General features: G+C 39.8%; 1 protein-coding gene and 1 long non-coding RNA gene across 13 annotated transcripts; both read left to right on the top strand.

Annotated features, from left to right (window-relative positions):
- Positions 1 to 91: 91 nt before the first annotated feature.
- LOC128604646 (NACHT, LRR and PYD domains-containing protein 4E-like) lies at positions 92 to 18,516 on the top strand. 12 transcript variants are annotated; one of them, XR_008385231.1, is made up of 10 exons: positions 329 to 603; positions 1,060 to 1,176; positions 1,587 to 1,641; positions 1,876 to 2,080; positions 2,365 to 4,132; positions 7,105 to 7,278; positions 14,911 to 14,973; positions 16,430 to 16,576; positions 16,700 to 17,872; positions 18,041 to 18,516. XR_008385231.1 is itself a non-coding variant. In XM_053619771.1 (9 exons), exons 2-9 carry the CDS (start codon positions 551 to 553, stop codon positions 8,666 to 8,668), a joined length of 2,586 nt encoding a protein of 861 aa, XP_053475746.1. In that variant the 5' UTR covers positions 92 to 322; positions 482 to 550; the 3' UTR covers positions 8,669 to 8,770. The 12 variants fall into 12 exon arrangements, 4 of the variants coding, with proteins under 4 accessions (XP_053475746.1, XP_053475748.1, XP_053475747.1 ...); XR_008385230.1 differs by having other exon boundaries at positions 18,035 to 18,516; XR_008385228.1 differs by having other exon boundaries at positions 16,700 to 17,929.
- A 695-nt stretch (positions 18,517 to 19,211) lies between these two features.
- Positions 19,212 to 26,991, top strand: LOC128604657 (uncharacterized). Its single transcript, XR_008385242.1, has 4 exons — positions 19,212 to 19,350; positions 26,011 to 26,130; positions 26,284 to 26,382; positions 26,515 to 26,991. It is a non-coding gene; the product is annotated as an uncharacterized LOC128604657 (long non-coding RNA).
- The last annotated feature ends 480 nt before the right edge of the window (positions 26,992 to 27,471 follow it).

The following is a 27,471-nucleotide window of genomic DNA, read 5'->3' as shown; positions in this document are numbered from 1 at the left end:
CGTGCACAGCTGAATGAAGTCACGAGATAATAAATGAAGGTAATGAAATGATAATGTGTGTGATGTAGATTTTACCAGACTGTTAATTCTGTTCTCTGTATTTGCAGCGTTTTCAGGCTTATACTTTCAGTATTTACAGGCCTGTGCTCGATGGATCAGAAAGCTGTCTGAAAACAAACCATATCTGTGTGTGTGTGTGTGTTTATTACCCTACCTCACTGCCCCTCCCCCTCTGCAGAATAAACGGTTAGTAAGTGAAAGTGAAAGTCAGTCTCCATTTTGTGTCGAGGGGAAAATACACCATTTCAGGAGTAAAAACACAGTGAGTATCTACATCTAAAGCTATAATATATAAACACACTGAATGTACACTAGATGCAGAAGAGTTTTGTGGGTTTGTACTGAAGTTTGAATGTACACAGGTTGTTTTATGACTTGATACAGAGACTATTTCCTGTAAGTGAACTCTGTGCTGATACAGGGTTTGATTTAACACACCGATGTTGGAGTGAAGTAAACGTGTGTCCTGCTGTAATCTGGAGAAGGAGACATGACCTCCAACATGAGTGTGTCTGGAAAACAGGACTTAAAGAGAGACGAGAGGTGAGTTACTTTTCCATTCACCAGCAATAAATGCACACCGTCTCATGGGAACAGATCTGTATCTCTAAACACTCACTAGTTAACAGAGGAACTAGACTTTGGTTTAAGGTGTTTAATAGCAGTGAATATCTCACTGATCTGATCTAAGAACAGTTTAGAGAAATCATTCACTGAGAGAAGAGTAAAAAGGACTGTGTAATGTGGAGAAGAGCAGTGTAGCTTTGAGTCGGTGAACTCTACAGGCTTTAAGACCCAGCTGAGTCAGTTATCTGTGATTGGGACTCCTGACATCAGTGTAATTCCTGAGGTATGGGGCGTGTCTCCTGTTTGAATAAGTGTGCAGACTGGAGCTGAATTAAAAAGATGGAATTATTGGTGTTTAATGATGAACACATTGTGTAACAGTGCTGAGACAGCAGAGTATTAATTATTGCTGATATTTCTGTTTAATTCTAGAATGATGAAGGGAAAGAGATCAGACTCACCAGAACCCAGCTGTGTGTCCATGAAGAGTGACTGGTCAATGGATATTCCAAATCACTTCAGAGACGGAGCCAGTTCTCCTGATGTGAGGTCAGTACAGTGAGGTGTTTTACAGCAGTGTTCCACCTGATCAAACTCACTGGTCTCATTCTGAAGCCCTTCATGATCTTTATCAGGTGTTGAAGCAGTAAAACACTAAACTGTGCAGTGCTGCAGCTCTCGGACTGGCAGTGAGGAAAACTGCTTTAAGAGTTCAGTTCAGCCTGCAGTCCCTGAGCTGGAGGGTCTGTGGTGCTACACAACAACATTTACACCTGGGACATTAATGACTAGATCACTATTTTATTCATGAACATGTTAGTGTCAGTGAGAAATCCTGAAATCAGTGTATTGTGTTAAGAGGATAGTGTTAAATATCTGTCTCTGTATGTATTAGTGTGTGTTGTGCAGCTATGAATACATATAGTCTATATCACATCATGTGTTTTATTTCTTCACAGACCACAACAGAAGAAATCAAACCTCAGCAGAAATCAGCTGGACTCCATATTCAAGGTGTGTGTCTTTTTAATGTGTGTAACTCGTGTGTGAGCAGGTTGCAGGTTTTTTATTTAAGATCATGACAATTTACAGATTTATTGATGTGCAGCAGCATTATGGGTAATCAGGCAGAATTTCAGCTGTAACTGTGGGAATAGAAAGAGACTTTTCTTCTTTTCATAAAATAAAAGCATCTCTCAGTGTGTAACATTATAATATTTAGATGTGTTCCTGTGTGTTTCTAACCAGGAGCTGGAACACAAAGTCATCACCCTGATAAAGAATGAGCTGGAGAGGTTTAGGAAGCTCCTGAGTCCAGATTACCCAGCATGCACTGAGAGGGAGGTGCAGGATGAGGAGGATCTGCACAGTGTCAGAGACGGAGCGCTGAAGATCACACTGCATGTCCTGAAGAACATGAACCACACAGATCTCGCTAACACACTGCACAACAGTAAGAGCTCTGAGTCATGGCTTTATTCCATCAGGTTCACTTTAGAGAGAGGAAATAGTTTTAGATAGGAACACTTTTAGTTTGAAGTTTGAGTTTAGTATCATGTACATCTGCTGCTTTTCTGTTCTGTTCGTGGTCCAGCTTGTGGTGACTCTGTACAATGGTCCTGTTCCTTCAGGAATATTTACTACATGAATCAGGAATGAACAGCAGCATTTGAATTTGACATTTAATCCTGTGTTCAGTGATTTTACATTAAAACATCTTATTACTTTGTTTATTAGAGTCTGTGGCCTCTGTGTATCAGACAAAGCTGAAATCCAGCCTGAGAGAGAAGTTTAAAAGAATTAATGAAGGAATCTCACAGCATGGAAGCTCAGCACTTCTGAATGAGATCTACACAGAGCTCTACATCACAGAGGGTTGGAGTGGAGACGTCAATAATGAACATGAGGTGAGACAGATTGAGACAGCGTCCAGGAGACCAGCAACACAGGAGACACCCATCAAATGTAATGATCTCTTTAAAGACAAGTCCATCAGAAGTGTGCTGACTAAAGGAGTTGCTGGAATTGGAAAAACAGTCTCTGTGCAGAAGTTCATTCTGGACTGGGCTGAAGGAAACGCAAATCAGGACGTCACCTTCATGTTTCCACTTCCCTTTAGAGAGCTGAATCTGATGAAGCAGGAACATCTCAGTCTGATGGATCTTCTTCATCACTTTTTCCCTGAAATGAGAAAACAACAATTAATAGCCTCCTACAAAGTGCTGTTGATCTTTGATGGTCTGGATGAGTGTCGACTTCCTCTAAATTTCCAGAAGAATGAGAGATTGTGTGATGTGACAGAGTCAGCCTCAGTGGACGTGCTGCTGACGAACCTCATCAAGGGGAATCTGCTTCCCTCTGCTCTCCTCTGGATAACCTCTCGACCAGCAGCAGCCAATCAGATCCCTCCTGAGTGTGTAGACCAGGTAACAGAGGTACGAGGGTTCAGTGATCCTCAGAAAGAGGAGTACTTCAGGAAGAGGATCAGTGATCGGAGCCTGGCCAATAAAATCATCTCACACATGAAGTCTTCAAGAAGCCTCTACATCATGTGCCACATCCCAGTCTTCTGCTGGATCTCGGCCACTGTTCTAGAGAGAATGTTGGGTGAAGCAGAGAGTGGAGAGATCCCCAAGACTCTGACTCAAATGTTCACACACTTCCTGATCTTTCAGATCAAACACAAGGACCAAAAGTACCATCAGAAATGTGACCCTGATCCTCAGCAGACCAGAGAGAGTATCCTGGCACTGGGAAAACTGGCTTTCCAACAGCTGGAGAAAGGAAACCTGATCTTCTATGAGGAAGACCTGAGAGAGTGTGGCATTGATGTGAGAGAAGCGTCAGTGTACTCAGGAGTGTGTACCCAGATCTTCAGAGAGGAGTTTGGGCTTCACCTGGGGAAGGTGTTCAGCTTTGTACATCTGAGTGTTCAGGAGTTTCTGGCTGCTTTATACACATTTCTCTCCTTCATCAGCAGAAATGTAACAGAACAACCAACCACTGATCTGTCTGATCTTCTCAACAAGTCAGACATGTCTGATCTCCTCAGGAGTGCAGTGGACAAGGCCTTACAGAGTGAGAACGGACACCTGGACCTGTTCCTCCGCTTCCTTCTGGGTCTCTCACTGGAGTCCAGTCAGACTCTCTTACGAGGCTTAATGCCACAGACAGGAAGCAGCTCTCACAGCAAACAGGAAACAGTCGAGTACATCAAGGAGAAGATCAGGGAGAATCCATCTCCAGAGAAATCCATCAATCTGTTCCACTGTCTGAATGAACTGAATGATCATTCTCTAGTGCAGGAAGTACAACGTTACCTGAACAGAGGAGGTTACAGTCGTCTCAGTGGAACCAGACTCTCTCCTGCTCAGTGGTCAGCTCTGGTGTTTGTGTTACTGAACTCAGATCAGGAGCTGGATGTGTTTGATTTGACTAAATATGACCCATCAGAGGAATGTCTTCTGAATCTGCTGCCAGTGGTCAAAGCCTCCAGAAGAGCTGAGTGAGTATTTTTATTTATAAATGTATTACTGCATGGTTTATTATTTTAATGTAACACTGAACTGCACTGTTTGGATTAATGCTGGTTAATAATTACTCTAATCATCTTTAAACAAACCTCTGGTACTGTTACAGAAGAGTTTCACTTTTTACACCAACACGTTACGTCTGCACTGAGGGCGGGGCCATGAGGACAAAACCTATCACCATTTATTACCTTTTCTCTAAAACTGATGAAGAAATGATCTCTACAGAATAACTGCATGTATTCATCACTGCTTTTTCATCATTTTGTGATCTAAACACCAGTGAAAGGCACTTTTTCTTTTCTCCTTTCATTTGAAAGTGACATTGAACAGAACTTCACAAACGAGAAGAAGAAAAACAGAACACTGTCACCATGGGAACAATATGAATACAACATGTGACATTGGTGATATAGAGGATATAGGAAAATATCTATCAATAGACATGACTGATTATTCTATTTTCTGGTCCTATGATGTGTATCAGCGTATCACACCGCCCAATCTGCACTGAGGGACACGTGAGCGTGTCGTGGAAAACAATCTTTCCAACCTAAGTTAAACACTTCAGAGACAGAGGGTTTGTAGATGCCAAAGGTCATCAAACTTTATTGAAACAACAAAGTGAGACAGTCTGCAGAAAGTCTGGATTATACACACACACATGTCTTTATATACTTTTCTGAAGCAGTAAAATTATCCCTAGGCGGGGCATTAACCTCTTCTTTCTAAAAACAAACCAATCTCCATCGCCTTCATGAATTATTCATATCTATATGATACCTTACATTTGTGGTGCATGCGTTGTGAGTTGGATTTTCTTAAAGGTTTTATTGGGACAAGGTCATTTTTTGCAGCGTATGCGCCTTGCGTTGAATTTTCTGAAAGGTTTCATCAGGACAGGATTTTTTCCCTGTCCCAGATTTCCCCCTTATACCTTAATGACCTTCTGGCTTTAGTCCCAGCCTGGTACACTTCATCCTGGAAGTCTGATCTGTTATTGTGACACTGGTATTGAAGCTTAAAGGGCTTTGATTGGAAACACAGTTCTGGTGAATGTCTAATTGCTCATTTATTGCCAGAGTAAAGCTGCTTTAGACAAAACACACGGTTCTTCTAACTCCGTTTACACAGGACATACAGAGATGCAGAAAAACACCTGATGTTCAGTAACACATAGACGTCTTCTAGCTCACTACACACTTACAACAGAACTTGATTAACACTCTTCTGTGCTTTTTCACTTTCACACCGACCTTGTTTGGTTTGGACCGATCAGACTTTCTCTTTAGATTGGATCTGGTGTGGGATTAGTTTACAGGATGAAAGAGGATTGTCCTCGAGGACGGTTTTCCAGTTAGCAAAAACATCATCATAATCCCTCTGTGCAGATCAAGGGATACGTCCTGTTTATAACTTTAATCCCTAACGAAAAATGTGTGAATATTTACCATAAACAAACAAACAAACATAAATAATGCATGCACTGTGGGAGACGGATTTCCAGTTAGCAAATTAACTCGTCAACTTACTCCACACACACACACACACTCACTCACTCACAAACACACACACACTCTCATTCTCACACACACACACACACAGACTCTCACACACAGACTTTTTTACATGTACTTCCCTTAAAAATGGTTTCAATTATTCAAACAAAAACCCTTCTGTTTTCATTTCAATAATAATAATAATAATAATAATAATAATAATAATGCTGATGTGGTGTCCTGTCCTCTGATTTGTGTGTGTGAGAGAAACACACTCACATTTCTGTTACATGGTAAAGAGTAAGTGTATTATGGCTGTGTGTGTGTTTGAGGTCAGTGTTCTGATATTTCATCATTTCTCTTCCAGGCTGCGTGGGTGTAAACTGACAGAGGAAAGCTGTAGAGTTCTATCCTCAGTTCTCAGATCAAACTCCTCCAGACTGAGAGAACTGAACCTGAGTTACAATAACCTGCAGGATTCAGGAGTGAAGCTGCTCTCTGCTGGACTGGAGAATCCCCACTGTACACTGGAGATACTGAGGTACACACACACACACACACACACACACACACACTGTACACTGGAGATACTGAGGTATACACACACACACACACACACTGTACACTGGAGACACTGAGGTATACACACACACACACACACACTGTACACTGGAGACACTGAGGTATACACACACACACACACACACTGTACACTGGAGATACTGAGGTACACACACACACTCACACACACACACACACACTGTACACTGGAGATACTGAGGTACACACACACACACACACACTGTACACTGGAGATACTGAGGTACACACACACACACACACACACACACTGTACACTGGAGATACTGAGGTACACACACACACATATACACACACACACACTACACTGGAGATACTGAGGTACACACACACACACTCACACACACACACACACACACTGTACACTGGAGATACTGAGGTACACACACACACATATACACACACACACACACATACTCTCTCACACACACAGAAACACACACACACTCTCACACACTCACTCACACACACTCTCTCTCTCACACACACACACGTACTCTCTCACACATACAAACACTCTGTCTCTCTCTTTCTTTCTCTCACACACACAGACTTTTTTTTTTTTTTTTTTTTTACATGTACTTCCCTTAAAAATGGTTTCAATTATTATAAAGTATTTATTCAAACAAAAACCCTTCTGTTTTCATTTCAATAATAATAATAATAATAATAATAATAATAATAATATCAGTAATAATAATAATAATGCTGATGTGGTGTCCTGTCCTCTGATTTGTGTGTGTGAGAGAAACACACTCACATTTCTGTTACATGGTAAAGAGTAAGTGTATTATGGCTGTGTGTGTGTTTGAGGTCAGTGTTCTGATATTTCATCATTTCTCTTCCAGGCTGTGTGGGTGTAATCTGACAGAGGAAAGCTGTAGAGTTCTGTCCTCAGTTCTCAGATCAAACTCCTCCAGACTGAGAGAACTGGACCTGAGTTACAATAACCTGCAGGATTCAGGAGTGAAGCTGCTCTCTGCTGGACTGGAGAATCCACACTGTACACTGGAGACACTGAGGTACACACACACACACACACACACACACACACACACACACACACACACTGTACACTGGAGATACTGAGGTACACACACACACACACACACACACACACACACACACACACACACACTGTACACTGGAGATACTGAGGTACACACACACACACACACACACACACACACACTGTACACTGGAGATACTGAGGTACACACACACACACACACACACACACACACTGTACACTGGAGATACTGAGGTACACACACACACACACACACACACACACTGTACACTGGAGACACTGAGGTACACACACACACACACACTGTACACTGGAGATACTGAGGTACACACACACACACACTGTACACTGGAGACACTGAGGTACACACACACACACACACACACACACTGTACACTGGAGATACTGAGGTACACACACACACACACACTGTACACTGGAGATACTGAGGTACACACACACACACACACACACTCTCTCACACACACACACACACACACACACACTGTACACTGGAGACACTGAGGTACACACACACTCACACACACACACACACTGTACACTGGAGATACTGAGGTACACACACACACACACACACACACACACACACACTGTACGCTGGAGATACTGAGGTACACACACACACACACACTGTACACTGGAGACACTGAGGTACACACACACACACACACACTGTACACTGGAGATACTGAGGTACACACACACACACACACACACACAGACACAAACACGCACACACGCTCACACATGCACTCACATACAGTACACACTCACACTGGAGATACTGAGGTACGTACACACACACACACTCACTCACACACACACACACACACACACACACAGTTTCCCTCTGTGGTGATTGTAATTGTAGTGATGTGATATTGTCATTGTTGTGTGTGTGAGATGAGAGTAAATGTTGTGTATATAAAGATTTTGTGTAGTTGATGTTTTCAGAGCTAAAACTGAGTGTGTTAAGTGTGAAAAGGTTTTCTTTCTTGCAGGATGTGTGACTGCAGGATTACAGATGAAGGTTGTGCTGCTCTGGCTTCTGCTCTGAGGTCAAACTCCTCATCACACCTGAGAGAACTGGATCTGAAGTATAATAATCCAGGAGAATCAGGAGTGAAGCTGCTCTCTGATCTACTGAAGGATCCACACTGTAACCTGGAGACACTACAGTGAGTTACTGACTTACTGTCTCTTTACTCTACTGTATCATACTGAATAATGTGTGTGTGTGTGTGTGTGTGTGTGTGTGTGTGTGTGTGTGTGTGTGTGTTTATGCTGATGTGTGTTTACACTGATGTTCTTCTCTGTCTTACAGCATTAAGGGTAATAAACTCACCAGGACTGGCATATGACGGGAGTCTCACCTCAAACCTCTTCTCCAGGATACTGCAGTCTTGGTGAAGAGTTAGAACCCGTCCCACATTTCCAGCAGTTTGGGAGCTGAATCATTAAACTTAAAGGGGCAGAGCAGAAACAAAGTCAAGAACAGGCAGAAGGTCGTACACAGGAGAAATCAACACACGTAACCAAATATCTGCTGTACAAAGCAACGGCACCCATCTGCCCCGGGGATGGAGACTGACGAGGCTTAAGTACACGTCCGGAAATGTACAGCCAACTCATCCCAAAGGCGGGAGCAGGCGTGTACGAGATGTGATCGTCCAATGGCAAGCAGGAACATGACGCACTGCAGTGGACTGGGCTTAAAAGAGGAGGAGACAAGACACCCATCCCTCCCCCGACATAGACAGATGGAACATAGTACAAACAGAAATACAACTGAGGACGTAACAATGGCCAAGTATCAAATAAAATGTAAACTTGCATTGATGAAGGTAATGTTGTTAGTAATTGTTTATAAATTACCATGGTAACACAGAGCTCCAAGGTATAAAAATATGGAGTTTGTCATCAATCAAACAGTAACCAGTTTTAATACCTAAAAAAGTTTACGTAGCAAAATTTAGCAAAGCGCTTTACAGTAAATTAAAATGTAAAATTAAACTAATGAAATGTTGTGCAGCACATGCTTATGTTAATGTTTGTTACATTATAGGATCATATAAATAAATAAATACTCCCAAAGTCACCAGAATTGAAAGCTTTGGTGCTGTTAAACATTTAGAGATTGAGGTTGTGGTGACTCAGTAGTTCACTCAGTATATCTGGGTAAGACACAGTGAACGACTCACTGCTGGCATTCATGAAGAAGTCATAAACTCCACTGGAATAATAAATAGGATCTAATAAAACCATGAGTGGAAATTACTGGTGTAAGTTTGTTAGGATAGACTTCCTCCAACCTGGAACTATATCCTCCAGTCCACGCGGTGGCGGTAACGCGCCTAACAGCTGCGTCTCCGACCAGTAGAAATCACAGAAGAAGAAAAAGCTGCAGCGGGTATCTCCTGAGCAGTTGAGTTATTACACCGAACTAATCATCTCCAGATTAAATTATTTCTGACAGTTTTACAGTTAGATTTGATCGAGTTTAAACATAAAAGCTGGTTATTTTGTCTGGGTTTGAGGAATTAAAACTCCGTTCTGTTTTTAAACCCGAGGTAAGTTAAACGGAAGCTGTGTGGCCGAATCCCAAATTGATGTCATTTCCGGTTTAAGTGCACTACATTAGGGATGAAATAATGACAGTCTACACCCTATGTAGTGCACTATTTAACTCATGGGGAGAGATTTGTTATTCTGTTTTAGCGGCACTATTTAAGTATAACCTTACTTTATCCTAAAATCCATTGTTTGCTCCCTGCTTATAGCAACTAAAATAAACAACAGTGAGTGTAAAAGTGGCTAAGTCATTTAGCAGCTAAAATAACTATATTTCTGTAATGTTTTTAATGTATAAACTGCTAAACCTAGGTAGAGTTGGGTTTATATTGGACATTTACTGCACATTCGAGCTTCTCTCTTCTATTTCTCAAGAAAAAAACACAAAAAGGACAAAATGTGTGTGTGTGTGTGTAGCTGGCGAGGTGACTTTGTAAAGAAATACTACGCGCATGCCACGTAAGCATTCACGTCAACATGTCCGCCATATTGATGAGGGAAAGACCGCGCTGTAAACAAATACAAGTAAATGGAGCAGCTGTGGTTTTTCTGGATAATAATTTACATGATTTACCGGAGATGATAACGGCATCGTTTTCAAAAACTTGTCCTTTGAAACCCGTTTTCCAAAGTTTTCAGGCCCCGAAACGCCGTCGTCATGGAAACGAACAGCCAAACCGCATCAAAAGTTTTCGGTTTTTATTTGAAAACGTTGTGGTGTAAACGGCCCCTTTACAACTACAGCAAAATGCTGCTTTTATTGCTGAAGCCTTTGTGTAAACAAATAGAAATGAAATAGAAGTTTTATGATTCACACTATATTACACTCCATTCTTCTTCTCAAACACAACTCTATTTTGAAAATATTCAAGATGGTTTTTTTTGTTTAAAAAAACAATTTCATGATGCAGCTTATTATTAGAGCTGCAACTAACGATTATTTTCACAATCGATTAATTGGTCGATTTTTTTTTTCGATTAATCTGATGGGGGCGGGGCAAACTTTCAGTGCCTTTTTTTTGTTTATTTAAAATAAAATCCACAAACTGAGTGTTACAAATATAAATTCAGACTAAAACTTTACACAGATGTTTGTCCAAAACAGAAAAGAACCCAATACATACATATACACACACACACACACACACACACACATATATATATATATATATATATATATATATATATATATATATATATATATATATATAATTAATTTAGGACTGTAGTTTAATTCGGTGCTTTTTGTGAATCCACAAAAAAAATAATGCATAAGTACTTATATATAATATAAATGTAAACTAACTAAATAAGATAAATATATAAACATTTATAAATAGAGTTAGATAGATAGCATTATTTTTTTTATGGATGCACAAAAAGCACAGAATTAAACTCCAGTCCTGAATGAATAATAAAAACTCACTTTCACTGCACCTTGTGGTTTCTGTTCCTCGGTGTCTTTAGACATTATTTTACTTTTGATCATAATGTTTGAATTAGACATTACAGATCTTACTCGCACTACACTCTGTATCAGCGCGTCTACACCGCGCGTGACCAGCAACGCGGCCTCGTTACTAACACTTTGGGCACAGGCCACGCTAATGAAACATCCATTTCAAGTCAAGTTGCTATTGTTAAACTTTTCACTAAAACCTGTATGGAAACGTTGCTGTTCAGTTGTTCTATAAGCGCAATTTCAACCAAATACAGTGGAGTGTAAAAGTTTGTACCCCCTTTTGGTTTCTTTTGGATGGAAGGGTGTTAAATGTCCTAAACACTACAAAATTTGACTGTAAGTAGAAGTTAATTTTATTATCAGACTCAGATATCCATGTTAATATTTTTAATACTGCTCATTAGTGTTAAATGACTTGATGGTTTTGTGGTCAGTAAAGCGTTTTTGTGTTGATTTTGATGTATGTTTTGGATCACTGTCCTGCTGGAAGATCCAACCGGCCCATTTTAATCTTTCTGGCAGAGGCAGTCAGGTTTTTATTTAATATCTGTTGATATTTGGTAGAGTCCATGATGCCATGTATCCTAACAATATGTCCAGGTCCTCTGGCAGAAAAACAGTCCCAGTACATTAAAGATCCACCACCATATTTAACCGTGGGCATGAGGTACTTTTCCATATGGCTACCTATCTGTGTGCTTCAAAACCACCTCTGGTGTTTATTACCAAAAAGCTCTATTTTGGTTTCATCTGACCATAGAACCCGATCCCATTTGAAGTTCCAGTAGTGTCTGGCACACTGAAGACACCTGAGTGTGTTTTTGGATGAGAGTAGAGGCTTTTTTCTTGAAACCCTTCCAAACAACTTGTGGTGATGTAGGTGACTTCGGATTGTAGTTTTGGAGACTTTCTGACCCCAAGACACAACTAACTCCTGCAATTCTCCAGCTGTGATCCTTGGAGATGTTTTATCCACTCGAACCGTCCTCTTCCGTGTGTTGAGACGATATAGACACACGTCCAATTCCAGGTTGATTCATAACATTTCCAGTTGACTGGAACTTCTTAATTATTGCCCTGATGATGAAAATGAGCATTTTCGATGCTTGTGCTATTTTCTTATAGACACTTCCCATTTTGTGAAGCTCAACAACCTTTTACTGCACATCACAGCTACAGTGGTGCTTGAAAGTTTGTGAACCCTTTAGAGTTTTCTATATTTCTACATAAATATACACAAGATTTTCAGACAAGTCCTAAAACTACACAAAGAGAACCCATTTAAACAAATGTGACACATATTATACTTGGTCATTTATTTATTGCAGAAAATAATCCAATATTACATATCTGGGAGTGGCAAAAGTATGTGAATCTTTTGCCTTCAGTATCTGGTCTGACCCCCTTGTGCAGCAATAACTGCAGCTAATCATTTCCAGTAACTGTTGATTAGTCCTGCACATGGGCTTGGACATCAGTTTTGGCCATTCCAAACCAATAACTTCATTGTTCTTTAACCATTCTTTGTTTTGGGCCATTGTCTTATTGCATGCCCCACTTTCTCTTGAGATTCAGTTCAGTTCCTGGGTTCATTCTTGCCCTGCGTTTGGGGAACTCACCACTACATGAATTATAATCTTTCAGATAGCTTGGAGATTTAGTACGTGTAGACCTTCTCAACTCAGGGTTTTCCATCCCAAGGAAAGTTTCTGACGCAGCCACTTCAGAAGTTCCTCCCAGTTTTTGTTTGTGACTTTCCTCAGAGAATGAAGAACCTGAGTCTTTTGTAGAAGGCACTGGAATGTCAACATCTGGCCGTGAAGTGTCTAACAACTCTGGTGCTGGTGCTGCGGATGTTGCATTGTGCCTGTCTCTCACCTGATCAATATGTCAGTGCACTACTTGCCCACTTCCCAATGCTACTGTGCACCATACAGGACCAGTCTTTTTTTGAACTGTTCCTGGAATAAAAGTAGGTCCAGAGCTGAAGTTCCTAGTATACACTGGGTCACCCACCACAAGATATCTTTCCTTTGCATGTTGGTCATGGTACCATTTTTGTCTCAATTGTTTGTGTCTCAATGAGACCCTGTGTAGACCAGTTTCCTTCCACACAGCAGTTTAGCGGCTGATTTGCCAGTGGTCGACTGTGGCGTCGTTCGGTAACTGAACAGCACTCTGGCTAGCTTTTTCAACGGACTCTCCAGCACTCTCTTTCATCAGGGTTTTGAGTGTTGAACGGCCCTTTCAGCCAGACCACTGGAAGATGCATGGTAGGGTGCTGTGCTTGTGTTTAATTCCGTTTCTTTCCATAAACTCTTGGAATTCAGCACTGGTAAAAAACAAAGAAACTGCTATAGTCTGACATCACTACTTCTGGTATCCTGTGTTGGCTAAAGGTTTGTCTTAAGCACTGAATGGTAAATGTGGATGTAGACTTGTTTAACAGATAAGCCTCTATCCATTTTGAGAATGCCTCTACCACGATCAAGAACATTCTACCCATCCACGGTGCACCGTAATCAATGTGAATCCTTCTCCCGGTTGCTCTGGCAACTCTCACGCGTGCAGTGGCGCATTTGCCGGAGCGTTTCTGTTTTCCTGACAGACTGCACACGATTTGACCAATGCTTCCACCTCTGCATCCAAGTGTGGCAACCACATATAGCTACGCACCAGGCCTTTCATCCTGGTAATTCCTGGATGGGTTTCGTGTAGATGTCTTAGAAGAGCCGCACGCCGCGGATGTGGAATCACTACACGAGTCCCCCATAACACAAAGCTTCCCTGTATGCAGAGTTCATCCTATTTCCTTACATATTCGGGATGTCACGATACCAAAAATCTAGTCGTCGGTACCGATACCACCAAAAGTACACGATGCTCAATACCACGGTGTGGTTTTTATTTAAAAAAAAAAAAGAGAGAGAATTAAAAAAAATTATTAAATTAAAAACTCCTGGAGGACATCCTCCTCTGGCTGATACTGGCAGAGAGAGAGAGAGGGATATTTTAGTTCAAACACTCTGACCATGACTAATAAGTGCTAAGGTGCACTCCTAAACGCACACACACCCCTTATACTCTGAATGCAAGCATTAGTTTAAATTCACTGATATGGTGGCAGGATAAAAAGATTTATTAAAAGCATGAACATGTGAATAATTATTAGTGACATGAGGCTACATTTAGTTGACAGGACACGGGCTGAATGGAGATGCATGGTGGTCCATTAGGAGGTAGTTTATAACATTGCAATGCGTTAGCGTTTAACAAATAACTGGATATCGCAAACATTACATGGAGCATAATGTTAGCTGATTTCACGGCTACAATGCCAGCTGTCTCAAACATAATATAGGACCTGTCTTTCGACTGTAATCCTATGGCATTAATTTTGTGACCTAAAAATACCTCTACTTCTCCCATGAACTCGCACTTGCTCCTTCTTTGTCTCAGTCCACTCTTTTCTATCCTACTCAGTACCTCATCCAAGTTCTGCAGATGTTCATTATACCCTGAGACTAAAATGCCATCCAGATAAACTGTGACGCATGTGATGTCTTGCAGAATCCCTTCTATTGTGCGCTGGAAGATCGCTGGACTTGAAGCAACTCCAAATGGTGGCCTGTTGTAAGTACATAATCCCTTGTGCATGTTGATTGTAACGTACTTATTGGAATTTTTGTGCAGCATTATCTTCTGATGCGCATGGGTCATGTCCAGTTTGGAGAATTTTTCCTCCTGCCGACTGAGCAAATAATTCTTCTACCTTGGGAATTGGATACTGCTCCACACTAGAGCTGGATTTACTGCGAATTTATAATCCCTACAAATTGGGGTAGAACCATCAGTTTCCTGACTGGAACAATGGGAGCTGCCCACTCTGCAAACTGCATTGGTTCAATGATCTTGTCTTCCACCAGCCTCTGGAGTTCTCTCTCCAGCAGTGGACCCAACTCTTCTTTGAACACCTCGGATTGTCTCTCCAACACGTTAGCCAACTTATGTCCTGGTACATTTGCTACTGTATTTACCAGCTGATGCAACAAATGATTTCTGTAGGCCCCCCCACATCTTTGAATGTTGATCTTTACTGATGATCACTCCACAGCCTGCATTAACTTCAAATACCACCTCCATGCTATTCACTTCAATGGTTTGTGTGATAGGAGCAGCCCTAGGTAAGTCAAACTAAACAGAACCCTTACCTTCACTACAGTGAGAGAGAGGCCTTTAGTTGCATAGATGTTACCCTGGCTCCTTTATGACCTTACAGACTACTACTTGTCTTGCTCTTGGAGTGATCTTTGTTGGTTGATATGTTCTGGGGAGGGAAATGATGGTCTTGAATTTCCTCCATTTGTGCACAATCTGTCTGTGGCCAAATATTATCATTTTGTCTCGTTTGTTTAATTGGGATCTCTCGGTCTACTTTTAGGACTTGTGTAAAAATCTGATGTTTTGGGTCATCTTTATTCATATATATAGAAAATTCTGAAGGGTTCATAAACCTTCAAGCACCACTGAATGTATCTTGGCCTCACTTATTGTTCTGAATGAGTAAGAGAATTTGGCTTATGCGTTACCTATCCCTGTGAAACAGGAAGTCATGGTTGAACAATGTCCTGTTCCTAGTTACCCAAGTGTACAAAAAAGTAAAATATCAAGAGGAATATACTTCAAATACATTTCTCATGGATTCATAGGGGTGCCAATAATTGTTGTACACCTATTTAACAAATATTTTTTTATAAACTTGTGGTGTTTGCAATTGTTTGTCCATGAGAGCAGAGTATTTTTGTGAATTTTTTTTTTTTAACAAAAGGTTTTCTTCTTTGCTCATATTTACCAAGGGTGCCAATATTAGTGGAGGACACTGTACATGTCACTCTCAAGTGGAAACCTCATATGACACACTGTTACTTTTCAGGGAATAAAAACCTGTATTTTGAGAAGTCAGCACTGTTACAGTTGGTATTGTGGCTGTATATAAGGTCAAACCTGTATGTAAGGTTTTTTTTTTCATGTAGCTTTATTATTTAGTATAAATGAAGGTAAGTGTGTGTTCTGTTCTTTATCTCTGCAGTTGTGTGTTCCCTGATAGTCAATGATTGCTGGAGCTCTGGAAATAGCAGGTGAGATTGCAGGCCGGAGTCCCGTCGCTGTCCAGGGAACCAAAATCAACCTCCTCTACTCCTGAGACCACAGTGTGACTGAGAGCCTAGACTACATGGTAAGAATCTGCTTAAGACATGAATAGCATTTTTAGCCTCAAGGTAGACCCATGCACACACAGTATGGCCACAAACACAAAGTAGAGCGGTCGAAATCTGAGATTTCTCCTCTGCGTCTCCAGGCTACTTGGAACATGAACATGTTGCAGACACAGGATCTTATGAAGTCAGCGCAGGCAGCCCTGGAAAAGAAGAGTCCGAAAGACGTGCCCTTCTCCAAGCTTTAAAGGAGAAGATCCAGGGCTGTTGAAGCTGCGGTGGAACTGAGACTTCATCATCCACAGATCTTTAGTTCTTCTTGTTAAGTCTCAGTTTCTTTTTAGTCTTTTTATTTTTATACTGGTCAAAAGACTGATTAGTGGAAGTGAAATGATGGATGAACTTTTAATTACTTGCTTTATTATGTGCAGGTGCCTTGTACAATAAGACAGGGTAACTAATACTCAAAAGCTTGTTTTGTGTGTTAACATGTACAGTAGATGTACATATTTTTTCTGGTCCTGTGTGACTGCAGAATGTAGTGCAGTTAACACAGTAAATTTCCTTGGATGCTCACTTTTAACTCGAGGAGGTCACAGTTTGCCCAGACATCTTTTTTTAAATCCGTCAATCCGTCACCCACACGTCATTCTGGGGGACGAAGAGGAGGAAGCTGGACAGATACATTTATTTATTTATTTATCATTGCTGTGTTTCCTCAATCGAGTGCAGAAAGAAGAGAAACAAAACAACTGATTTAAAATAAAAATATAGAAAACAATCTAATGTAAGGTTCTGATCCGGTTTGCTTTCAGCAGGAAGGCTGTCCTCTTTCCTGTTGCTCTTTCTCTTCTATTAGTCCATTTGTCCAGTCTGAATCGGTTTGATTTGTTTCGAGACGATTCGGAGTCAAATAATTTTCTAGTGAGAGTCGCACACTTCCAAACGAACTAGACTGAGATGAGTATTTGATTCTCACTAGAAAGTGATTAGACTCTGAATCAACTCGAAATGAATCAGTCAAACTGATTCAGACTCTATAAAAGGACTATGAGATGTGATTAAGATATATATTCCAATGTTTTGCTTTACAATTCCACTGTGTGTGTGTGTGTGTGTGTGTGTGTGTGTGTGTGTGTGTGTGCGCGCGCGCACGTGTGTTTTTCAGGAGAACGAGAAACTCTGACACAACAGTACATCCTGACCATTGGTACTGTGTACACATCAACATACACGCACGTCTCCATGCTGGACATCTCAGGAGCTTTCACACACGGTGCTAGGAATATCCCGGGACAGAGAAACGCACCTCCTAAGTGAGCGAGTTTAGCGTCAACCGGTGAAATTTGCTGTAGCGTGAACACTTCGCCTCTGTGAGCTTCACTCTCCGTCAGGTTCACTGTAATTAGACATAAAATGTACATAATGTTTATTTTTCATACATTTAGGATTTAATGGGTTTTTTTTTACTCTTCGAGGAACAGAAATGATCTTTCGAGGCAGCTTCTTCATCACTACCTGCTCCGTTTGACTCAAAAATGTAACGACCGGTTTCAAAAAGTCACGATGTCTTCAGTTCATGTGATTTTACTGTTGAATTTAAACAGGAAATGTGAAATATTTTTGTTCCTTTGTTTCCTCTACTGTCTTTTTGCTGTGATCTTGAACACAGTTGTAATTTTTTTTTTAATAATAAATAATTGATCATTCTAGTTCTCTCACTTTCCTTGTCCTAATTGTCCTGTATCTGTTAAATCCGTTTCATCTCTGGTCTTTCTGTCTGTATGAACACTTGTAGAAATGACATGTAGTCCATATTTTTAAATGATTCATGATTTTGAATTTAAATAAAGATATTCTTTAATTCTGTATTTTGTCATTTAATTATCATTAGAAATCAGAAGATCAGATTAAAGCCACGGCTTCTTTACCTGCCGAAGCTGTAAAACTTTCAATAAACCAGTCAATAGATCAGCTGGATAAATGTAGATTTTTATTTGCTGATTAGATGTATTGATGCTGTTGATAGATTATTTGAAGATTTTTATTGATCTTGAACAATCATTCAGTTAAATATTTTTTTTTAAAACATGATAAATAGTTGATTAAATAAATGTAGTGTAATGTACTGAGTCAAATATGAAAACTACAAATAAATAAAATATATTTATATCTGTGTATAATTAAAAACCTCTCTCAATACAAGAAATTCATATCCTAAATGTTGCAATTGATTAATCTGATCATTTTATTCACCTGTTTAATTATTACTTTCTAAATAATAAACAAATGAATGTTCTGGATTCATGAGGAATGTTTACATTTTGTGTCCAAACTCAAAAGTTTAAACAAAGTGTATATTTATGATGATAAAGCACAAAGAACGTGAAACCTCAACACGACTACAATCATCGATGAATTAAATATTAATTAAAAAAATTAAATTAAACAAGTAAGATGAAGTATATTTTTACAATACATTCTTCTCTTGTCAAAAGCGTTCTTAAAGGCTATCTGGGGGGAAAAAATGAAAGTATGAGAAATTTTTTTGGAAGACATTTAGCTAAAAAAGTGTTAATTTCCCCCATGTATAATTCTGCTTTGTGGCATTGGACGTCTTTGTCTTGTTATATAAGGTGTTGGCTTTATACTCCGTTATAGGCAACTTTGCATAATAACATCATTAGTGCTTTTTTTCCCTACAGTGAAATGATCGAATGCTTTAATCAGATTGCTGAAGACTCAGAGTGCCGTGTGGTGGTGGTCTCGGGTGCAGGGAAAATCTTCACTGCAGGTACAGCAGTATGTCATTTTTTTCCCAGAATTGGAAATATGCTTTAATTTTTATGTGGGTTTGCAGTGCTTTTACTCTCATAGCTGTTCATTATTATAATAAGCAATGGCTCCATGTGCTAAAACCACAACACTAAGTGAAGTTCATTTAACAAGCATCCTTATTCGTTCCTAGTGCAGAATGTATTAAACTTCAAGTTTAATAGTTAATAGTCTTTCTAATTAGGGATGTGCCAGGTATTCGAATACACATTTAACCTTTTGAGGTGCCATTAGTTAAGTCAAGTGGGTTTTTATTGTCATTCCTCTATATAGCTTGTATACACTGGAACAAAGTGACATTCCTTCCGGACCATGATGCAACACAGTTGTGTATTTGCACTCTAACTCACCCAGTCTTGCGTACTGTTCTGTGTGAGACGAGTGCAACACAATAAAAACACAAAACAGCAAATACACAGGACAGTAGATACACAGGACATGGACTGTAACTGTAAGCTACTGTGTAATGTAGCAGCACATGTATTGCAGCAATACTGGCAGCAGAAATAGTTCCCTAGTATAAAGTGACTGATGCAGCTATGTAAAGTCTTACTGGGTTAGTGCGGTGTGCAGTGGTATGAGTCTTACTGGGTGAGGTGTTTGACTAGCCCAGGTGAGCACTGTAATCTGACTGTCTCAGGGAAGAAAGTGTTGCAGAGTCTGCTGGTGGTGGCACGGACGCTCCTGTACCTTCTGCCAGATGGCAGGAGGGTGAATAGTCTGTGAAAGGGGTCGTCCACAATACTGGTGGCTTTGTGGATGCACCGGTAGTTGAAGGAGGTGTGTGGTGGGTAGAGAGACCCGATGATCTTTCCAGCTGTCCTCACAATTCACTGTAGGGTCTTGTGGTTGGAGGCGGTGCAGTTCCCGTACTACACCGTGAGACAGCTGGTCAGGACGCTCTCGATTGTCCCACTGTCGAAGGAGCATATTATTCGAATATTCAGGTGTCTGGGTATTGATTGTACCCTTTATTGCCATGAAGTCAATGAGAAAATCCGGTCAGGTCTAGCAGAACAGTTACCCCAGACATTGTGTAAGTTATAGGTGTTCATGTGCACTAGGGCTGCACGATTATGGCCAAAATGATAATCCCGATTATTTTGATTAATATTGAGATCTCGATTATTTATCACGATTATTAATTGATTTTAGTGACAACATATTTTTTATTGCACTTTCACATTTAAGTTTTCTCATGCCACAATATAACACACAAGTAGGCATGAGAACTTGACCTGGTCAATTATGACAGAATTTAGGAACATAGTGTGAGCCATGACACATTAATTTACCTTCTGATAAACTAAATCTAATATTTTCAGTTCATTTTACAGACTGTATGCACAAAACAACCGTTAACCTGTTTACCTTGTAAATAAATACAATAAACCTCAATGTTCAGTGTTTGAAGTCTGCTCCTCTTAAATATATTTAAAGCTGCACTATTAGACATTTCCACTGTCATGGTTCTGGGCTGGAGTCAGTTCTCGAACCGCTCTGTGTGTATTGTGTAGATATCTGAATAATCTCATATAGGATGTGATTGGGTGAGTTCATTTACCCGTCAGATGCAAAGCGCTTTAGTTTAATGGTGTTCATTAGGGATGCACCGATCAGGATTTTTACAGCTGAAACCGATCCAGATACCAATCTTTTTTTTATTTAAACTTTAATCAGGAAGTCTATCATAACAGTTAAATGTTATCTCTCTGCTCATGGTCACTGTTAATTGGATAAAATAATAGCAATGAGAAATACTGTTGGTTAATTGATAAATATACAGCATAAAATATTTATTTTAAAATATCTTGAACAATAAAGAGTCCTAATTAAGAGTAGACTAACACAAAAATGATCCATATTAGGAAAAAGGCTAATAGCTTTCTAAGGAAATAGTGATCTAAGGTTAGGGTCAAATTGATATTAAATGCAACCCATAGTAATTAAACATTATTTCATTTCTCATTTTATTTATATTTTATGAAGGTATTATAATATCTATTTTATATATATATATATATATATATATATATATATATATATATATATATATATATATTAAATGATTTATTTTAACTAAGCACATTTTCTGTCTTTACATTTTAGTAGTTTTATTTTTGTTTATCAGTTTTAGATCGTTTCCCCAGTACAGTGTCCATGTCTGCTGATAATATTGTGTTTTGGGGGGATAAATCAAAACATGGAAACTGGAGTTGACTTTTCTAGAGTTAGTGAAGGAGAGCTGCAGTGTACTGTATGTTTACAGACTGAACTGTTGCTACTCTTGATTGTTATTGGTGAGGAATTATTTAATAAAGAAGTTTGAATTAAACCCACCTTGTAACGTTATTATTAATTTACTCCGCCCGAAGCCGCTGTGTCTACACGAGCAGGTGAAAGTTCAGATCATTTTGCGGGATCAATAAAAGATGGCGGTTGTGAGATCGGAGAGTTGAGAGAAGCAGATGATGTAGAGTCACTTCATCATAATGGCTTCTCTTCAGTATTTCCTCACTTGTACAGTGGACTGAGGAGATGAAAAGCAGTGTGAAAGTAACTGTTGCGCGGTGTAGATGTATTTTGGACTTCCTGTGGTTTTAATTCCGATTGTATTATACAACTCCGAACAGGTCACTCACACCGGTGTGAATAAATATTTATTCACAGTCGCACAAAGTACTTTTCAGTCACAATGCGAGTGAAATGGTTGCACCGTAGAGCCCCGAGTTTATCTGCAAAGTTTTTTTCCCACTCAGCGTGATTAGGTTTAATGTCCCCAACAACCTCTGAAGTGCTATTTAGCATCGTGCTAATTTCATGATTTCCCCTCGCTCTGGAGCTCGAAGCGAAGCTAGCAACTCGAGGGCTGAAATGCTAATTCCGTTTCGGGGTTTTGGCACTACAAAATGACGTCATCCCTGCGCCACTCTATGGTGATTGGCTGTAGTGTAGGAGCCGCTTGATTTGATCTGCAGTGGAGTTTTCTGTGAGCGGAGGACGGAATTTAAATGTCAATATCGCAGTCGATCATGTTCATTTAATCGTGGGCAGTCAAAATCGTAATCGCGATCGATATTCCATTAATTGTGCAGCCCTAATCTGCACTAAAGAAGTTTTGGGAGCAAGCAGTTCACATTTTCAACTATGAAGTCTGCAGGACAGACAAGTGCTACAGTGCATTTACAATCGCTCTCAGTATAGCTCCATTCAAATATTCAGCAACAATGGACACATCAGCCACCTTGGGTTTGCAGATTGAGCTAATTTTAAACCAGACACTAGAGAGAGACATTAGCTGAGAGACATGAGGTCATTTCCAGTAAGGGAACATCGTGAGTATCAATGCTCCCTGGTTTTTGTGGTGCGTTGTGGGATTTTTTAGGGAGCAAACGTTCCAGTGCACTGGAAGGATTTTGCAATTGAGACAACACTTAAAATGGCTGACTCCCTGGTCTCTTGAACCCATACCCTAAACCCAACAGGAAGTCAGCATTTTGATTTTTCTCTTCATTTTTTCCTCCGTTTTTTGCCATTTCCAGGCCTCGTACTTTAACGTACTCCTCCTGGAGCTTTCATCAGATCGGCATCACGTTCGGTCAGTCTCATCTACAGGCATTGACGATGCTAAATTGCGAAGCTTTTGAATTTTTTCTGCTCGCCGTGGGCGTGGCGCTGTCACAAATTTAGAAGTTTCACCATGAAAAAGGAAGTTGTTATAACTCAAACATAGAATGTCCAATCTAGGGATGTCACGATACCAAAAATCTAGTAGTCGATACTGATACCAGCAAAAATACATGATACTCGATACCACTTTGTGTATAAATAAATAATACTTTTAACTCCTTTATTTAAACACTTGAGCATTATAAAAAACAACAGTCACATAATATAAAAAGCAATTACAAAATAGATATATAATAAATATGTAGGCATAAAATGTTTTTTCTTTGAGATGTTCTGAAATGAGGTCTGGTTTCGGTGTATAGTTTGGGGATCTCTGTATACATGAAGTAATTTTTGCCTGGTATCTGGGGTTGAACGAGAGAGAGAGAGAGAGGGGCGGGGGAGAAGGTGGAGCAATCACATTTTAACCCAGAACCTTTAGCTTGCCTTTGCCAGGAGATTCAGACTTGGCTTTCAACAAGATAAAGAGCCAAGCATACTTCCAAATGAACACCAAAATGCTTCAAGAAACTCAAAATCAGTGTTTTACAGTGAGCTTAAAATGTCCTCCATGGTGGCATGGACCAGGACCCCTCGGTCTGCAGCATTACAGGAAGATTTCAGGTTAGACATTATGGGAAGAGTCTCGGTGCTGTTATTGTCTCTGGGGCAGACATCAGTTAACATAGTAACCCCTTCCCTGGAGAGAACAGCATTACAATTCTGAAAACAGTTTTTGTAAATAATCATTCACTACTTAAAGCATGTACCCGAGCTCCTGCTACGCAGTAACTAAAACTGTCTGCAACTCACGTGTTACTTCATTCTTTAGTTCCTTCTCTTAAGTGTAGAGCCTCTGTCAGTTTCTGTGTTAGTGTCTCTCATAAGAACTTCCCCAGAGTAGGACAACTGGCAAAACATTACTTGTGTATTCAAGCCACAAGCTCCCCCACTGAGAGGGTTTTTAGTACAGGTGGCAACATTGTCACATGTAAAAGGGCATCTTTGAAGCCAGATAATGTAGACCAGCTTGTATTTCTTGCTAGAAACCTCTAGAGCCTGTCATAGGGTGTCATCAACCCCCAACAATGTCCCTGCCCCAGCAACATGTGTTCTTGTTATTGCTCACACTTTTTCTGTTTTCTTCAGCAACTCTGAGCATTTTTCATAATTTTTTTATCCTGGCTGAAGCACTTTTATTTCAATCTATAAGAATAAAATAGTAATAAGTTAAAGATATTAATATTGACAAAGGTGAGAGTTTTGTTTATTTGACAGTGATTTCACATTTCTTGTTTGTATGAAGGTTAAATTCAAAATAATTTTTTTAATTTCTAAATTATTATATAGTTTTATAGGAGGAGGTTTCATAGACTTGGCGTTCATTTTACAGAAGTTTGAAGGTACAGACATCTGTTGTGGGCGTCCTTGGCAGTTTTTCTGAGGATTTACGTTGTTCATATCGATATCGGAGTTATATCGTATCGACCGAAATTAAGCAATATATCGTGATATACATTTTGGCCATATCGTCCAGCCCTACATGAAGGATGACCATGACAGGGAGTTCTCCATTACCTGTCAGTGCAAATTTTCACCGTGCCTTCGTGTCCTGACCTGTTTCTGATTGAGAAAGTGTGGTGCATTATGAAGCGCAAAAGAGTGCAACCAAGGCACTGTATAGTTGCGCAGCTGAAGAAATCTATAACGGATGAATGGTAGAAAATCCCGCTTGTTAATAAAAGAAATGGTGATGTTACACAGTGTTAAACAACTTTTTAGGAGTTTGTTGCAGTCATCAGATTTGAAATGAGTGTGAATTCAATTTATTTTTTAAATATTCAAAGTACAACATCAAATAATGTGTTTTGAATATAGTACAGGGTGAATTGAATTTTCAAATGTCTCTTTGGTTTTGGGGTTTGTTTGTTTTGGTTTTTTTTGCATTTTCCATATTGTCCCAGCCTTTTTGGAATTGTGGTTATAGATAAAGAGAACCCAATTAAACTAATGAGACAAAAATATAATACTTCATCGTTTATATATTGAGGGAAATGAACCAATATTACATATCTGTGAGTGGCAAAAGTATGTGAACCCTTGCTTTCAGGATATGGGGTGACCCCCTTGTGCAGCAATAACTGCAGCTAAACAGTTCCGGTAACTGTTGATCAGTCCTGCACATCGGCTTGGAGGAATTTTAGCTTCAACTCTGGGATGTTGGTGGGTTTCCTCACATGAACTGCATCCTTCAGGTCCTTCCACAACATTTCTAGTGGATTAAGGTCAGGACTTTGACTTGAACATTCCAAAACATTCACTTAATTCATTCTACCAAAAATGGTTAAAGAAGAAAAGTGTGTTTAAGGTTGTTTTCTTGCTGCATGACCCACTTTCTCTTGAGATTCAGGCAAATTAACTGCTAATCTTCGAGGTTCTTACTCTAAGGTTAGAAGTACAATATTTGTGCCACTCACAGATTTGTAATATTGCATCATTTTCCTCAATAAATAATTGACCAAGTATAATATTTCAGTCTGGTTTGTTTAATTGGGTTCTTGTCTACTTTTAGGACTTGTGTGAAAATCTGATGTTTTGGGTCATATTTATGCAGAAATATAGAAAACTTTCACATTTCAAGCTCCACTGTATCTGGTGTGCAGTGGCTTTGGTATCATGTACGTGTTGGGAGAAACAGTCTTCTTAGATTCATTCAATTCTGAATGTTCACACTTTAACTGTTCTTCCCCCCAGTTGTATAGTGAATATACAGCTTAATAGAATGATTAAAGATCTAGCAGCAAGGTCGTTTTCCCTATTTGGGGAAAACATTTATTATTAAAGTAGGGTTGAACGAAGTGCACTTCATTTGACTATTTATTGGAATTGTAACAAAATGTTAACTTTATCACTATTAGAAGACCGATTTGTGGTCTTATCCTCATTACAGGCACGGACGCTGATCACAGAGGAGAGCCTGATGACCACGATCGTCCGCACACTCCATGATCACCTGAGACATCCAGACCAGCAGGGACGATTTCAGTTTGAACTCTACAGTGCACAAAAGGTCTTTAAATTCCGCAGGGTCCAGAGTCTTATAGAAGACCTCAAGTACGGCTGGAAAAAAGCAGAATGTGTTACACTGTCTGTCAGAGAATATCATTATTAATGATAATTAATAGCTAATCATTCTCATTAAACTTTTTTTTTTTAAACTCAGATATGTCCTGATTAGCCGTCCAACAGAGTGGACCGACAAGCTCAGGGAGAAGTTTCTGGAAGGACTTGATGCTTTCTTGGAGCTGCTCAAGTGCATGCAGTGTGTTTACGTGTGTTTGTATAAGCAATGTTAACTTGCAGTTATAGATGTAATGATCATGTGGGGTGAAATATAGCCATGTTCTTTAATATCAGTAGTATAATTTGTGTTAGGGATTTGTGATTTCTGCAGGGTATGGACCCAGTAGTACGCGACGTGGGCCAAGACATAGAGATGGAACCATTGTGGGTGACAGCCTTCACATTGCAGATGAAGCTCACACACATTCTCAGTGATGCAAGAGTGGTGTGCCAGTGATGTGAGTACTAACACACTCACCAGTACTAGTATATTACAATGTGTGCACACTCTACAGGAGTTCTGGTAATGCGACCATAGCAGCAAATGCACATATTATTCCTGCACAAACTAAAACCAACAAGATCTGTCTGAAGATCACAGGACTTTTGTCTTTGTCATGTCTTTGAGGTGTATGGAAATGATTGGCTCCGAGTAGGGATTTCTTGAAGGTCAAAGTTCTACATGTGGTTGTAAATTTAAATCTATATATGGAAGCCTTCAAATAAGAAGGAAGTATTCGACGTGCAGGAAGTGGACAAAATAACTAACAGTACATGAAAAAGCATCTTGACAAGCACAGCTATTGTGTATGGGTGAATCGTTGTGCCAGCTAACAGCATGCAACCACTATAAAAATGGTCTGAAAATGATCCCTTAATGAGTTTTCAGAATTAACAGGCAACTGACAGAGCTCCATTTCGGCTAAATAGTGGGTGTTGTAATTGCAGGTGCATCAGTCCCCAAAATTGGCTTGATGCGTTAGTCGGTGTTCCCGGTGTTACATGGTGTTCGGCCACACAGCGATTACATCACTTGCCCGCTGCGGCATTGCCCCTACTGTCATTTTGCTTTTTTCTAGTAATAAAAATCATTTAGTTCAGTTAGGACGCTGCAATTAAAAACTGAGCGCGTTTGCTCGATTCATCATGAGCCGAAGGGTCAGAGTCGCAGCACAGATCAGATTTCATTCATCACTTGACGAGATTGAGGCGAGCTCATTGAGCTCATTATAGGCAATAGAATCAGCAGCTAACAGTAAATAGTTTGTCTAGAAAATATGACCTTTAT

The sequence above is a fragment of the Ictalurus furcatus genome, unplaced genomic scaffold (genome assembly GCF_023375685.1).
Source record: "Ictalurus furcatus strain D&B unplaced genomic scaffold, Billie_1.0 scf1, whole genome shotgun sequence".
NCBI lineage: Eukaryota > Metazoa > Chordata > Actinopteri > Siluriformes > Ictaluridae > Ictalurus > Ictalurus furcatus.
This window is presented reverse-complemented; position numbering and strand designations above follow the sequence as displayed.

What these genes read in the sequence shown, in the direction of transcription:
- LOC128604646 (XM_053619774.1), top strand. Translation starts at nt 551, where the DNA reads ATGACCTCCAACATGAGTGTGTCTGGAAAACAGGACTTAAAGAGAGAC. An exon ending in GACTTAAAGAGAGACGAGAG is followed by an intron (nt 604 to 1,059) that starts GTGAGTTACTTT and finishes GTTTAATTCTAG; the next exon opens with AATGATGAAGGGAAAGAGAT. An exon ending in TGTACACTGGAGACACTGAG is followed by an intron (nt 7,279 to 8,308) that starts GTACACACACAC and finishes TCTTTCTTGCAG; the next exon opens with GATGTGTGACTGCAGGATTA.